The 16581-nt window shown below is 33.5% G+C and overlaps 1 protein-coding gene across 58 annotated transcripts in view; it reads left to right on the top strand.

The window, feature by feature from the left end:
- Positions 1-16581, top strand: part of lmo7b (LIM domain 7b) — a 92590-nt gene that overhangs the window by 35272 nt on the left and 40737 nt on the right. For 30 of the 58 annotated variants that reach the window (NM_001443027.1, NM_001443026.1, NM_001443025.1 and 27 more), the window contains 3 exon segments: positions 1795-1954; positions 11960-12167; positions 13637-13785. In NM_001443027.1, coding sequence (NP_001429956.1) covers positions 1795-1954; positions 11960-12167; positions 13637-13785 — 517 coding nt within the window. 58 annotated transcript variants of the gene reach the window in all.

Genomic DNA, 16581 nt, shown 5'->3' with positions numbered 1-16581 from the left:
GCAGTGGCCTCTTATTTGTTTTTTTTGTTGAGTTTTGTTCAAGTTCAGTCTTGCAGATCACCTCATCGCAACCAGCAAAATCTAGACTGAATGTTCATTTCAGATTTATTAGTGTACAGGTTTTTAGTGAATATAATGAGAACTTTAGGAAGAGAACAGAACTCGCATTTAAATCAAGTGATTGACAGCTCTAGTATTGCCAGACGTGCATTTTGATTGTTTTTAGGATATAATCATTTGAATAGCAGTTGTTTTTTAAGCTACTAACTTGAACTGAGTCTATGATTTACTGTAAATGAATTCCTGAGTATCAAAACTTTGTTACTGTATTAAAGAGTTCGCAAAGCTGCTTTGATAAATAATTGTTCCTTATTGACATGAACAGATGCTTGGTCAGGCCAAATATCCAGTTATCCAAAGTTAGAGTTCATGTGAAGGACTAAGACATTCTCTAACTAGCACTTACTAAACATTCAGAAAAATTAGCAGGCAAACTTAGTCTGTTTTTATTTATTGTTTAAGTCTTTCTTTTGTAGTGTTTGCACTAGCATGTGGGCCTGTCAAAGAGATATTTTCTCTGTTTCTGACAAATTCATTCATGTTTTGATCAAGCATTGCATTTTGCCATTCACATATAATTACTTTAAACCAGCAGTTTCCTTTTTTGCCAGGATACTTGTATTTTAATATTCAAATGACTCCTAAATGACTCCTCATGCCCTCCACAAACAATCAAAACATAGCATTAAAGAATAAAAAAATGTGTTTGTTGCCTAAAACTCAATTTGATCCAAAATGGCAGACGGTATGAGTAAAAATGTAGGTTTGGATGTTACACAAAACTAATCTTCATTGCAAACTGTGCCTGTACAAGACTGTTGTTAACTTTGCTTAGTGATGGTAGACTTTTTATTGTTGTTGTTGTTGTTGTTGTTGGTTTTTTGAGTTGCTATAAATAAGCTATCATTGGTTCTTAGAAATAATATAATCATCTTGACTTTGGCTTACCAGCATATTGGTATCTGCTTTATCTCTACTTCTAGCCATCAAAAATCCTTGTAAATCTTTGGTGACCCTGAAAACATTGCTTTAGACAAACTGTGAGAGCATTTAAAAATGGCTACCTGTCAAAACACTTTATCTATTCTATATCTAAAATATCTTTATAATTCTATAATTTTTTGAGAAAGTTTGAAAACACTTGAATATAAGGAACAATTCTCAGTATTAACTTGTTGCTAATTAGCAAGCCAATTGTTAACATTGTCCTTTTTTATTTCCATGTATAAAATGTTAATATGTATGATAATATTCTACTTCCTGAAGTCTAAACCACCACATTATGTACTATTGATATGCAGCGAATTACTAGTTCGAGTCAAATGTTATAGTTAATAGTTTGTTAAGAGATAATTGAGCCCTAACATAGTGTTTATTTTTTAGTTATAAAAAACATAGTTATTATTTTATGTACACACACACACACACACACACACACACACACACACACACACACACACACACACACACACACACACACACACACACACACACACATATATATATATATATATATATATATATATATATATATATATATATATATATATAATTTTATTTATTTATATATTTGTTTATCTATTATTAACTTATTTATATTTATTTTATTTATTTTTATTTATTAAATAAGTTTATTTTCATTTATGTATTTATTTTTTTTTACTTGCATTAGTAATACAAATTAGCCAACTTGACTGTTGATGGTTTATGCATTTTATTGAACTCCGGTTCCAGGTTGCTGTAGTGACGCAGAAGCAGAGCATTTCTTCAGGATGGCAGAAAGCAGTAAAAGTGGTGCCCCCATCAGAGAGAAGGCACATGTGCCGGCTGTCCTGAGGAAGAAAAGGCAGGATTACCAGCAGGGAAGCAGGAGTTATGCAGGCCACCTAACCAGGTATTTCTCATTTTTTTATTTCTTTTATTTTATTTTTTGCTCTTTTCGCTACAGAAACTGACTCTGCTTAAAAATGTTGGATGACAACCTTTCAAAGCTTTTAACTGTCTAGCTGGAAATCAAGGGTGTGTTTGCAATAGCTAGGGTTCACATTTGGGAAGTTTGGTTAGATTAATATGAATGCAGATGTAATTGGTTTGTTAGTGTGGTTAATTTGAGTTAAAGTGTGAGCAAACATTGAATAGTTTGTGAAAGCATATCAAGACAAACTTATTGTGTTGTTCAACTGAAATGTAAACACACAATGAACCAAATATATCGAATCAAACCTAAAACGGGACATGTCACAAAATAAAAAAATAGTAAAATAATATCTAATGCATATACGCATGTTTTTTGGTGCAGGGGTGTGGTTTGGTCTAGTGAAGGCATCAGACGTTTAAGTGACAGAGTAAAAGTAGAACAAAGAATTAAGAAGAGGGGAATGTACAGTGCTGTTTTGACTCTTGAACATTTTATAATTTAACATTTATAGTTTTACAATGTAACATTTAGAATTACTCATATTTCATAATTATACAGCCACATATAACACAACCACCACCTTATTCACACAAACAGTGCATCCGGAAAGTATTCCTAGCGCTTCACTTTTTCCACATTTTTTTATGTTACATCTTTATTCAAAAATGAATTCTACACACAATACACAATAATGACAATGTGGAAAAAAATATTTTGAAATTGTTGCAAATTAAAAAAACAAAAACAAAAAAACAACCTGAAATATCACAATTTTGATTTTGACATTTTTGCCTTTGCTGTAAAGCTTTAAATTGAGCTCAGGTACATTGTTTTCACTGATCATTCTTGAGATGTTTCTGCAGCTTAAATGGAGTGCACCTGTGGTAAATTCAGTTGATTAGACACGATTTTAAAAGGCTTACACCTGTCTAGATAAGGTCCCAGGGTTGACACTGCATGTCAACACAAACCAGCATGAAGACAAAGGAATTGTCTGTTGACCTCCAAGACAGAATTGTCTTGAGGCATAAGGCTGGGGAAAGTTACAGAACAAATTGGAAGATGTTAAGTGGAAGATGTTTGGAACCACTAGGACTCTTCCTTAAGCTGGCCGGCTATCTAAGCTGAGTAATCAGGGGAGAAGGGCCTTAATCAGGGAGGTGATCAATAGCCAGATGATCACTCTGTCTGAGCTCCAGCGTTCTTCTGTGGAGAGACGAGAACCTTACAGAAGATCAACCATCTGTGCAATCTGTCAATTCTCTGGTCTGATGAGACTAAAATTTAACTCTTTGGAATGACTGCTAGGTGTTACGTTTGGAGAAAACCAGGCACCGCTCATCACCAGGCTAATATCATTCCTACAGTGAAGCATGGTGGTGGCAGCATCATGCTGCGAGGATGTTTTTCAGCAGCAAGAATTGGAAAACTAGTCAGGATAGAGGGAGAGATGAATGCAGCAATGTACAGAGACAACCTGAATGAAAACCTGCTTGAGGGCTCTTGACCTCAGACTGGGGCGACGGTTAATCTTCCAGCTGGACAATTACACAAAGCACACCGCCAAAATATCAATGGAGTTGCTTCACAACAACTCTGTCAATGTCCTTGAGCTGCCCAGCCAGAGCCCAGACCTAAATCCTATTGAACATCTCTATTGAGATCTGAAAATGGCTGTGCACCATCACTTCCCATCCAACCCGATAGAGCTTGAGAGGTACTGCAAAGAGAAATGGGCAAAAATTCCAAAAGACAGGTGTGCCAAGCTTGTGGCATCATGTTCAAAAAGACTTGAGGCTGTTATTTATGCTAAAGGTGCATCAGCAAAGTATTGAGCAAAGGCTGTGAATATTTATGTACATGTGATTTTCAGTTTTTTAAATTTGTAAAACATTTGCAACAATTTCAATAAAATATCTTCTCATTGTGTGTAGAATTGAGCAAATAAATGAATTTAATCCATTTTGGAATAAGGCTGTAATATAAAGTGCGGAAAAAGTGAAGTGCTATGAATACTATCCTTATGCACTGTATTAAACATATATTTTACTATGATATATGTTTATTGTCTTTATTGTCTATATGTAATTGTCTTTTCCTGAAATGATTGCTAAGATGTAACAAATCTGTTGAGTTTTAATTGAGGTGGTTTTCCCAGCTTATCTGCCTCATCTTTTGGCCATAGTGAAAGTGGGCATGGCTTATGCCATGACCTCCCTCCTGCCTCTGCCTTCCTCCAATGGGCAAGCAGTTACCAGAGTGACAGTGACTCTGACTCAGACCGGCCTGAAGCAGACCCTGAGCAGGACGATCTAGCAAGTCGCAGATTTCGCTCCGTAACCTCTGCGGCTCCAGTGAACTTTGCAATCCCTTCAAAGCCTCAGGGCCCCAGGGTGACCGCTTATGTGACCCCAAATGCTGGGAAGTCATGGCTCACCTTGTCAGATGCCACACGATCGAACCAGAGGTCAGAACTTAGTGAGTGTTTTGTATATAGACGGAGGCTACTGTGGTGCCCTAATATTTGTGCTCGAGTACATCCAACTGCTCCTAACATCATAAGTATTTATTGTGGCTAATTAACTGCATTCATTTGCAAGAACTACTTAGTTTTTCCAAACTGTTATTCTGCTTTTGTGGAATGCATTTGGAAGAGTTATTGCTTGGTGTGGTTTGATTGAGTCTTCACTAATTTGCTTTGTTGTCATAGGAATTTTTCATACAAACCAATACTGAAATATTTTAAATGATGCAGTATCGTTTTTCTGTGGTACTGCATGCCATACTTTCATCAGGCTGGTTGAATTACTTACAATGTTGTGGCCCACCACAGTCTGGTCTGTCCCACCACTAAGGCTGCATTCTCTATATGATCTTTCAGTTTAGCAGAAAGTTTACAACTCAATGTTAATAATGAAAACTTTAACTCAACGTTAAAAGAGATTAGTTGGCATGAATACAGCTATAAATGAATACAGATGTTTTCTTGACTTACTCTATAAGCACATGCACTATACAGTATAATGGGTTTAATGATTTTCATACTTTGCTAATGATTCATTTTAGCTAAATTAAGTATTGCTTAATTTACAAACCAGTTATTTAGCTGTCAATTTTACGTTTTTTAAATTCAAATTAATTCAAAACTCAAATGAATTCCTCTGTATTTTAATAAGTTCTTTATTAGCAAACAGTCCTATATTTAAGTGACCAAATCTGAACTGGGGAATATTAAACTTTGAAATTCCTTTTAAAAGTGCTGTAAGGTTTGGACTTTTCTAAAATTTAAAAATACCATTATATGTTTGCAGATATTTAGTGAAGTAAACTTTCTTGTTTATCTGAAAAAACAACGCTGAAGTCAGATATTCTGCTTTGCAAATGTGCGTTACATGCCAGAACGTCTGTCTTTGTTTTGGTTCTTTTAACCCACCCAATACCAGTTTAGCCAATTATACTTTGGCACTCTGGGTTGCCTTGGTGGAAAACCATACATTTCATTCATTCATTCAGTCAGGAAGGCTCTCAAAGCGTGCGTCTGTGACTAAAATGCGACCTGTGGTGAAAGTAGCAGACTTCGCAATAAAATGCAGTTCCACTTGAAGTGGTTAAAAGCAAATAATATAACTGTTACGAACATAAACATTTGGTGAGCAGGTTACGTTGTCCTATTCTGTGTCCTAACAACATGCTACATGATGAGATTTGCATTAATGGTGAACTATCTGCTGCTGCTTTCAGTAGTATGGCAATAAATGTCATGTAAAATGGCATTCAAACTCACATTATTAGCATTTAACACTGAATAAACCACATGAGGTGTATCTGAGACAATCATTATCTGTTTTCTGTTGTTCAACTGCAAGAAAGAGAGGATTTGTAAAATATTAAAATTCAGGCTCGTTTTAATATAGAAAATACTCACTTTATTGCGTAACATTGCTTTTACTCTCAACACAGTTTAAGTAACCTTTCAGGCTCTACAGTCAGGCACACTCCTGTTGGTATCGGCAATCTGACAACCTGTGCTTGTGAGTGTTTTGAACCAGGAGTGCAATACATAGTTTATCCACTGGGTGTCATACTTGCATACTGCACCTTTAATATTGACAATTCAAGGCTCAGTTAAATTCTAAAAAGAAAAAGGAAGTGAACGCGATTCAGAACAAAAGTATTCATTTCAATTATACAAAGATGAAACCATACAACTGAATGAAATTTTTTTTAAAACTTATCTAAAATAAAATTGCTGTGCAGTTTAAACATTTCAGTCAATATCTATATTTTGTATATACAACAAATTTGATTAAACAATGTTATAATGTAACAATATAATAAAACATCCCAGTGTTAAATAAATTGTTTAATAATGAAAATAAGTGAAGCCTGTAGTTTTTCTTTAATGCAGTAGTTCAAATATATGTGTACTCCTTTATTAATTTTTAATTTAAGTTTTAACAGATCAAGTTAAAGTGAAATTTAGGTTTTAAAATGTTCAAATGAACAAGTAAACATGCATACCTGTTGTAATTTTAATAATTCTCTGGCAATATACCAGTAGTAGTGAAAATGCTATCAAATGCAATATATACATTTTCATATCAAAGTTACAAAATTCAGCATAATGACAACAACAGTTTGCTGTTCATTCATCTCATTACCAGAACTAATTGTGGTGTGAAGTTGCTGTGGATTTCACTAACACTAAATCTAAAAAAAAGAAACTTAACTGTTTTTGCATGCATGTCAATGCATGTGTTTCTTTAAGTCATTTTTTGCACTGGTCTTATACGGATGGCTCTTTCTTGGGAAGCAGTTTGTCATCTATTCCCTCTGAAAATGGAAGGACAGACTCTGATTCAGCTAATTTGGAGGAAGAGTTTCTTCAGCGAGTCCTGAGTAATGGCACGAGTGACTCTGATGAGGACAGAGGATACGCTGATCCTGTGCTTGATGATCTGTATGCACGTCGAGTGCTTGTCTCTGAGCATCAGACCTCCATCAATGCAAATTCAGATAAGTTCCTGCCCAAATTCTGGACCCCTGAGGAAGACCTACACGTGAGAAAGATCAGACTAGGGTCACAGCGCAGACCATGGTATAAGAAAATGCAAGGTTTAAGGTTTGTCTGTCTATTTTATTGTTTTTTTTCCCCCATATTTGAACCATGTGATAGGAATAAAAAATAAAGCCCCTCTTTCATAGAAGTTCACAAGCTCATATGTTGAAGTTCGCTGGGCGATTAATCGAAAAAGAATCGAAATCGACATTTAGAACCTTTACTCGATTAAATATTTCCAAGTAAATTTTTTAATTACTTTCCCTACCGCATATGGAGGCATGTGACCCCATTCTGATTTATACTTCTGCTTCAAATAGTTGAGGAATTGTCAGGTGCAGCCTTCGTGTGGTCCCATACTTGCGCAATTCTCAAAAATTTTAACTACACATTACACGTTTGCACTACATTGACGATGATTGGAACCTGTGCCATTAACCCCCATAAAACCACTGTTCCACAATTGTAAGAACACACACAAATATTTAGTAGCTAAGAAGTATATATTTTTTTTTTTGAGAAAAAAAATGTTCTTTAAATTTTGATGACATCAGTATTAAAGTTTTTTTTATTAGTTTTCCGTTTAAAAAAAATAAAAATTAAGAACTATGTAATAATTGTAGTCAGAAAAAAAAATCAATATTATTTATTGAAGTATTGAAAAATATTATTGATTTTGGTTTTGTTGAGAATTTAATTATTTTACATAGATCCTTTTTTTTCTTGTCTATTTAAATTCTTTCTGTCTTTTCATCTTCTTGCTCTGTTTTTGTTTTCTGCTATTTTTTCTCTCTCTCTCCATCCTCCATAGCCGAAAGCAGTCTGGTTCCTCTGAAGATGACTGTGATTTTGACGTGACACCTTGGCTTGGTGCAACCGCTCCAAAGCTTTCTCCTGATCACAAATCCTCTCAAACCTTTTGAAACATTCTTCCTTTTCCAATTTTTATGTGTAGTTGTGTTGAATAATCAACTGAAGCGGTATATATTTGGAGAGGAGTATTGCTATATTAAATAAAAACAAAACAAAACCGATAACATTATGAAAATACATTAAAGCTTTTCATATTTAGTTATAGAGCAAATAGAGTATATACTGTAACAGATACTGTGTGTTTGCTCCAATCCTTTTGCTTATGTTTTAATTGAGCTTTATTTAAAGGAGTAGTTCATCTAAAAAAAACATTACACATTCGTCATTTGTTATTCCTCCACCTTTTCCAATCCTTTTTGAGTTTCTGTCTTCTGCTGAACACAAAAAATGACAAAAAATTGTCTGCAATTATCTTTCGTAGTGTTTCTTTTATTTTTTTATTATTATTATTTTTTTTTACTTTGGATCTCAGTGATTAACCGTTTCTGACATTATAAAAACAACAACAACAAAAAATAATGAACAAAAAATGTTTGATTAGAATAAATGAACCCAAAATGCTTTTGATCCATTTTTTAATTTTATTTATTTATTTATTTTTTTTTATTTTTTATTTTATTTTTTGTCATTTTGGATGAACTGTCCCTTTAAGCCTAATGTAGCAGTTGTGGCAATCTTGAGATGATTTTATTTTTTGCACTGTTAGTCTGTAAAAATGGCCTCTGAGACTGCATTTGTCCAGTATTTCAAAACCCTATAATTATTGTTTTTCTGTTGCTTAAGTTTTAAATTAAAGGTGCAGTATGTAAGTTTGACACCCAGTGATTGAATTAGGTATTGCACTCCTGGTTCAAAACAAACTCAAGCACAGGTTGCCAGATTGAGGACAGGAGCAAGTGATTTAAACCATGCTCTAAATAAAAGCAACGGCACCCGATAATAGGAATATTTTCTTTATTAAAAGGAGTTTTTGTTCTAACCAACACCTCAAATCGATATATTAGAAATCGCTTCTATTTCTCACAGATGAACAACAGAAAACAGAATTATCACCTCAGGTAAACCTCATGTGCTTTATTCAGTGTTATAACTAATAATGTGAGTTTGAATGCCATTTTACATGACATGTATTGCCATACTACTGAAAGCAGCAGCAGATAGTTTACAAGTTGAACTTTAGAATTTAACACACGAGTGATTAAGCATGTACAATTAATAATGTTAAAGAGGGTTAATATGTATTAAATAGATTGTAAATCTGTGTGGTGAAAACAGCCAAATTGCTCATCACTGCAAATCTCGTCATGTAGTGTGTTGTTAGGACACACGGTTACAATGTAACCTGCTCACCTAATGTTTATGTTCGTAATATTTATATAATTTGCTAATCTCTCATTTCAAAGTCTGCTGCTGTCCAACGGTGGTCACGTTTCAGTCACGGATGCGTGCTTTGAGAGCTTTGTTTTTCACCAAGGCAACCAGGGATGCTGAAATATAATTGGCTAAACTGCCATTGGGCAGCATTCTGGCACGTAAAACATTTTCAAAGCAGAATATTTGACTTTAGCATTGTTTTTCAGATAAACAAGTGTTCAGTTTGCATTTTTTTTAAACATCTGCAAAATATCTTATGTTTTTAAATAAAAGATGCCAAACATCACACACAAGGTGCTTCCTTTTAGATTACCTTTAACAGAAAATGATTTTAACAGTGTGTTTACTGTTGTCATTATTATATGTAAAATGGCAGTATATACTGCATATATTTTTAACTGATCCTTTGGTGTTTTTCGTACATTTTAATGTTTGTGATTGCTTTCTGTTTTATTGAAGTGTGTAATGTAATGTCAAATTAAGTCAACTTGAAGTGTCTTAATAAAAATACCGGGGCAGTAACACACGATTTGTGTGGATTTTATACTTTTGTATGCTTGTCTTTTGTTTTAATTTATTTGTTTGCATTACTTTTATATTGGTTGCTTTTTAATTTTATTATATTTTAATAGATTTTATTTTACAGTTATTTTAATTTAACAATATTTTAGTTTTTGTAGCTCTTCTTCTGTATGAGATATACTTTGATTTCATGTTATGGCTCACCCTAATATGAAATTAAAGCTTTTCTCTAGTCATTGACCTGTGGAAAAGAGTAAGTTGTAGATTTTTCACGAGAGGTGGTAAGTTTGATCAACATGATGGTGGGTAAATTAACTAATTTGTTGGCCGTTCCTTTTTGTGGTATGGGGGAAATTCCATAGAGAATTTTACAATAAAATATTTAATTATTTCCCAGATATGGCATGAGACGCTCTCGGTACACAGGGTGAGTTGTTGTTGTTGTTGTTGTTGTTTCTGCTTCTGCTGCATTTGTGCTTGTTGTATTTATTATTTATTTATTTTTCGGTGGTGTCCATGGTCATCTTGCGCTGAAAGTCGCTTGACTCCTTTTGCATGACTTTATTTTGCAGTCTGTGATATTTATGAGTTTGAGCTTTTATTTAGTTTGCTTAAGCTACACAATTGATCAATACACAACATGCTTCAAGGTATATAATACTTGCTAGTGATGTCTCCTGCAAATAAGCTTTGAATTATCCATGTACGCATTAATGCATTTACTATTCATATTTGTTAGCTGAATTTAAGCGAATGGGAGTGCTGCTGTATATTTGAGATGAACTATGGGGAAAAATTAAGACCACTTGAAAATTCATATTTTTCCTTTATAAAAATCTTCTTGTATATTGTATCTTTAAATTGGGTATGAGCTAGAGTAAAATGTTATAGTTTTATTCTACAAAAGCCGGATATCTTCTTCCAAATTTCAGACATGTTTTCATTTGTTGTGATTAAAATTCAGGGTTATTTATGATTTATACATCAGTTAAAGCATTGATTTTACATTTACATTTAGTCATTTAGCAGATGCTTTTATCCAAAGCGACTTACAAATGTGGACAAGGAAGCAATTTACACAACTATAAGAGCAACAATGAATAAGTGCTAAAGGCAAGTTTCAGGTCTGTAAAGTCTAAGAAGGAAAGTATTAGTCTTTTTTTTTTTTTTTTTTTTTTTTTTTTTGAGTACAGTTAGTGGTATATTTAGAGAGGCAATAGCCGATAGGAAGTGAAGTGGAGACTAAACAGATGAGTTTTTAGTCGTTTCTTGAAAACAGCGAGTGACTCTGCCGTTCTGTTGCAGTTAGGGAGTTCATTCCACCAACTGGGCAGATTGAAAGCAAGCATTTGGGAAAGTGATTTCTTCCCTCTTTGGGATGGAACCACGAGGCGACGTTCATTCACAGAACACAAGTTTCTGGAGGGCACATAGATCTGCAGAAGTGAGAGCAGATAAGAAGGAGCAAAGCCAGAAGTCGCTTTGTAGGCAAACATAAGAGCTTTGAATTTGATGCGAGCAGCAACTGGCAGCCATTGCAAACGGATGGGCAGCGGAGTGACATGTGCTTTTTTAGGTTCATTAAAGACCACTCGTGCTGCTGCGTTCTGGAGCAGCTGAAGAGGCTTGATAGAGTTAGCTGGAAGCCCGGCTAGTAGAGAGTTGCAGTAATCCAGTTTGGAGAAAACAAGAGCTTGAACAAGGAGTTGAGCTGCATGTTCAGATAAGAAGGGTCGGATCTTTCTGATATTATGTTATCTAAAATTAAATTAATAAATAACATGTCTGAAAACACATGTAATGATAAAAAAATTCTCTAAATGACACAATTTATATTAAAATTAAAAGAAATATCCTAACTTTTCACCATGAATCCAGAGAAACTGAACATTTTCAAGTGTCCTCTTAATTATTTCCATTGTCATATGTTTGCGTGCTATTTATCTCTCTTATTTCCTTCATGCTGCTAATGGCAGTTTATAATGCAGCACTTGCAGACTCTAGGTACAGTATCATGTCTTATTTAACCTGTAGATGTCACTGCAACACAAGGATTGTTTTGTAAATAGAAGCCAACCTTAGAAAGGTTCCTACCTTTTTTTACTTGAATAAGGATGAGCATTTACAAGACCTTGCTTTTCTCCATCTAACAGAAGCAAGTCCATGGGTGACATCACATTGGAGCCCATACCACAGGAATCTGATAACAGCTCCAGCTTTGACTCTTTGGGGCCTCTTCATGTTCACCAGAGGTCTGACGAAGAGCTGAGCCTCGATCCCTCAGCCTTACAGAGGGTTCAATACGAGCAGTTGCAGCACATCCGACAGAGAATGAAGGAAAATGAAGCCAAGTGGCATGAAGTGAGTGATGGTTTTTGGAAAAATGTTGTACATCACAATACTGAACACAGATGGTAATCACTATAAATATACTTAGTCAACAAATACTTTTGCCTTATGTGGTCACAAACTTATACTGTATGTTTATGTTTGTTTGTCTTCTGAAAAAATAAAAAAGTAAAAAATGTTTTGAAGAATTTTAGGAATTAAGCCGCAATGTATAACTATAAAAAATATAAAGCGGTGAGTGTGTGTTATAGTTTTTCTGGTTTACAAGAGTGGAAATATATTTTTTAACCTTTAAAAGACAAGAGAAATTTGGTTAATTATTTGGTTAAAAATTATATTTGGAAAAAAAATTATTTTTTACATCCAGTATGTGTTGCTAAGCTTTATTTTACCTGAAACTATGGTTCTTGATTCATACAGTACAAATCAACAAATACTGGCTCTGTGAGATTGAAGCAAATAAACAATTCATAATACAAATTGCAAGTAAATGTAATTTTTTTTTTTTATATTTTAAAGTGCAAAGATGGCATTGTTTGACTACTTGACAAACATATACACAAGTGTTTGATATCAAAAATTGTGTGTTTTTGACATGACATCTTGGTATTATCATGACAATATAACTTGTCAAATCTATCCTAAATATGATGTAGAAGATCATATTTAGAAGAAACTACTTGGCTTTATGGCCTAATGTTACATTTAACTGTCATGTGTTTGGCTTTAGCTGTCATGAGGCCATTATAAATGTCATTTTTTCAATGTTATACTCTCTATTACTTGACTCTGATGACAGTATCATTGGCTTCGGCGATTGTCATTTTAAGGCTGCTTTGAACCCCTCAAATTGGTTGCTTTGATGACATCTTGCCATTTAAGTCAGTAACGGATTGTCTATTTGATTTTGGTTAACGTGCAAAATGGATTTACAAAATAATCTAATTAATGGTAGGTGTACAGAGCTGTTCTCTAGTATGCCGCCTTTTCCCAACTAACCTCTTACTAGTTTATCAAATAATTTTAAAACAGCCTCATAAGTATTTTTCATGACCTCATCTACAGTGGTACAAAATAAATGTGTTATATAAATGTCATTGACTCCTAATTGTTTTTATATATATATATATATATATATATATATATATATATATTTTAAACAGATGGTCAGATAATAGACCATTTCAAATGTAAAGATTAACAGGTGTTAAAGTAAAATCAAAAATCCAATAATAATTATAAAAATAGTAATTATTGATTTGCTTAAACATCTTTATTTTATAACTCTGCTGCTGGTATAGTGGTTTGTAGGGGTCCTTAGTGCACCACATAATGGGAAAACTCTCTTTGGAGTCTTTTTTTTTCTCTTTTAGATCATTCACACATCACACTGATGTTATTTTCTGACAATTTTTTTTTTTTTCCCCTGTGTTTTTTTTACCTTCTTATTTGTCACTCAATTTTCACCTCTGTCACTGCAGGATCTGAGCAGGTGGAAGAGCCGTCGGCGGAGCGCAAACTCAGACCTGCACAAAAAGCTTGAGGAGAGAGAGCAGATTGAACTCCTCACCACTGCAGGAGGAGCCAGCGGCATCAGGACTGCACACCTAACTGGAGTGCCAGAGGAGAGGTACATATTGTAAATACCTCTGTGTTTAACTCGCAAGTTCGCAACCATTGTTATTCAATAACTTTGTTAATTACCCTAACCTGCGTAGTTAACACAATTAACCTAGTTAAGTCTTTAAATGACACTTTAAGCTGTATAGAAGTGTCTTGAAAAATATCTAGTCAAGTATAATTTGCTGTCATCATGGCAAAGATACAATAAATCGAATAATAAATTTGAGTTATTAAAACTATTATGTTTAGAAATGTGTTGAGAATCTTCTCTCTGTTAAACTAAAAATATACAAGGGGTGTAATAATTCAGGGGGGCTAATCATTCTGACTTCAACTGTATATGTGAGCAATATTTATTTTATACAACAGTTTGACAGCATAATCATTAAAAAAAAAAAGAAAATCAAACACCGAGTCAAAAAACACTTTTGTATGAGGAACTACTTTCTTCCACCATTCATTCACATCTGCAGCTGTGGTCAGAACAGCAGAAACCGTTATTAATTCACCAGTGTCACTTTACAGCTTGTGTTTGAATTATTGTCTAGCATATCTTCTGAAGTGATGACAAAACGTGTGAATTTTCTCATATTTTAAGCTTATAAGGCTGAACGGCATGAAATGTCATCAGTCTACAGAGATTTCCCAGTATTTCTCTGTTGCAATCAGGAGATCACAATAATTATCAATGAAAAAAGCTAAAGTAGGGTAAACACTACCCGATTAATGATGTGTTTGGCATAAGGAAAAATGCTAAATACATGCAGTAATTTCTTCTTTCTTTCTGTTTACTAAACTAGTCTGCCGTAACAAAAACAAGAGACTCATTAAAAACAAACAGATAGCCAACCAAAAAGTAAGACACTACAATTACTATGGCGCTGTATCTCCAAAATTATAAATATTTAAAATGGGCACTATCCTTATAAATAAACTGTATAGTTGCAATCTAAACAACTACATACTCTCTTAAAAAAAAAAAAAAAAAAAAAAACTCAAAAAGTACATTGCTGTCTAACAGCTGCAATATTTGTTAAACTGTAGTGAGTTTATTGATCTGTGGTCACTGTGAGCAGATTAAAACAGAAGGGTGAAGAGGCTGCAGGCAGGATATTGCAGGTGCTAATATTGCAGAATATTGCACTGCAATCAGCCATTCAGATTCGAGAACCAACCAGAACTGTTGTGACACTGTCTATATAAATTGAAACAAACAAAAAAAAAAGGATTGGAGGCCATTTCATTTATCAAAATGTGTGGTGTGTGTGTGTGTGTGTGTGTGTGTGTGTGTGTGTCTGTATGTGTGTGTGTATATACATATCTATATATATATATACATATATATATATATATATATATACATATATATATATACATATATATATATATATATATATATATATATATATATATATATATATATATATATATATATATATATATATATATATATATATATATGCTATATTTCAGTTTGTTTGTTTTTTTTATTAGAAAAAAAAAAAAGTTCTCGTTTGTCAGTCACTTAAGTTAAATGCAAACAGATATGACTTGACCAAATGTGATAAGACATATTTTCCTGTACATTTTCTGCCTCTTGCTCATCTAAGATCATGGAAATTTAGTTTTTTTTTTTTTTTTTTCAGTGAACGGAATTTGCCATATGAGGGTGCTTAGAGGGAAAATAAAAAATATTAAAATTAGTTTTTACAAATAATCATGATATATTGTGTCATTGCATGAAGAACGAACTCTTGAAAAATGGTTTTCAATCTTTTAAAACTGCACTATAATCACCTTCATGCAAACTAGAAACACAATTTTGTGAACATTGGGATGCCATGTACATGTTTCACTTGTTAAGTCAAAAGGAATGCCTTAGTACTTTTTTTTTGTTTTGTTTGTATTCACATTAATAAGCCTGAAGTGTTTTCATCTGTATACACAACTTTCCAAAAATACAAAAAGGAATGTTTTTTTTTTGTGTGTAGAAATTCCCTTAAAGTTGGTTAACATTTACTTTCATTTTAAGGAAAGAATATCATTTTACTGAAAAACTGCCTCTGTGTAGTTTCCTTTTTAGAGATGCTATGATAAATGAGATATTTTTTGTTTTGTCTTAAATGTTTCTTAAACACACAATAGCAGATTCCCTAATGCTGTCTGTACAACAGAGAAAAGCACCGCAAGGCAATGTGACAAAAGCCAGCAGAGCCTATTATAATCAGTCTGGTTGTGGTATGAAGTGATAAGTTCCCCAAGTCAACTGATGCCCATTCCGTCGAATGCAATAGTAGCTTGATGTAAATTGCACAGTGCAATTTTCTTGACTGAGACACAATTTATGAACCTAATTTACATAAGAGACATGCTTGTGCATAAAGGGAAATCAATGATTTAAATATTATAGATGCAGACAAATTTTTGCAGCTGTGACCGTTAAACTAGGGCTGGCAAAATAAATCAGACAATTGCGCTAGCGTGTTGCACATTCATTTAATCAAACACTGTTTCCATTCCATGTTTATGTTTGTTTATAAAGTTCATAAATGTACACTACTTGATGTATTGAAATAAGAATCAATATTTTTTTGCACCTGAACTCTTCATATATTCGCTGAACCTACCAAATGCATCTTTAATAATATTTATTTAACCTAAATTAATACATGCAATAAAATCTCTCATCATACCTAATGCTTTATCCCTTTAACAAGCAATGCAACTGTTGACCTTTTGGTCATAGGTTATTATCAAAACAAGAGCTCCAAAATTAGCTTAAAGTGGTGTCAGAAATACTATT

The sequence above is a fragment of the Danio rerio genome, chromosome 1 (assembly GCF_052040795.2).
Source record: "Danio rerio strain M-AB ecotype USA chromosome 1, GRCz13ab, whole genome shotgun sequence".
NCBI classification, from domain to species: Eukaryota; Metazoa; Chordata; class Actinopteri; order Cypriniformes; family Danionidae; genus Danio; species Danio rerio.
Note: the sequence above shows the minus strand (reverse complement) of the source record. Positions and strands in the feature narration are given on the sequence as shown.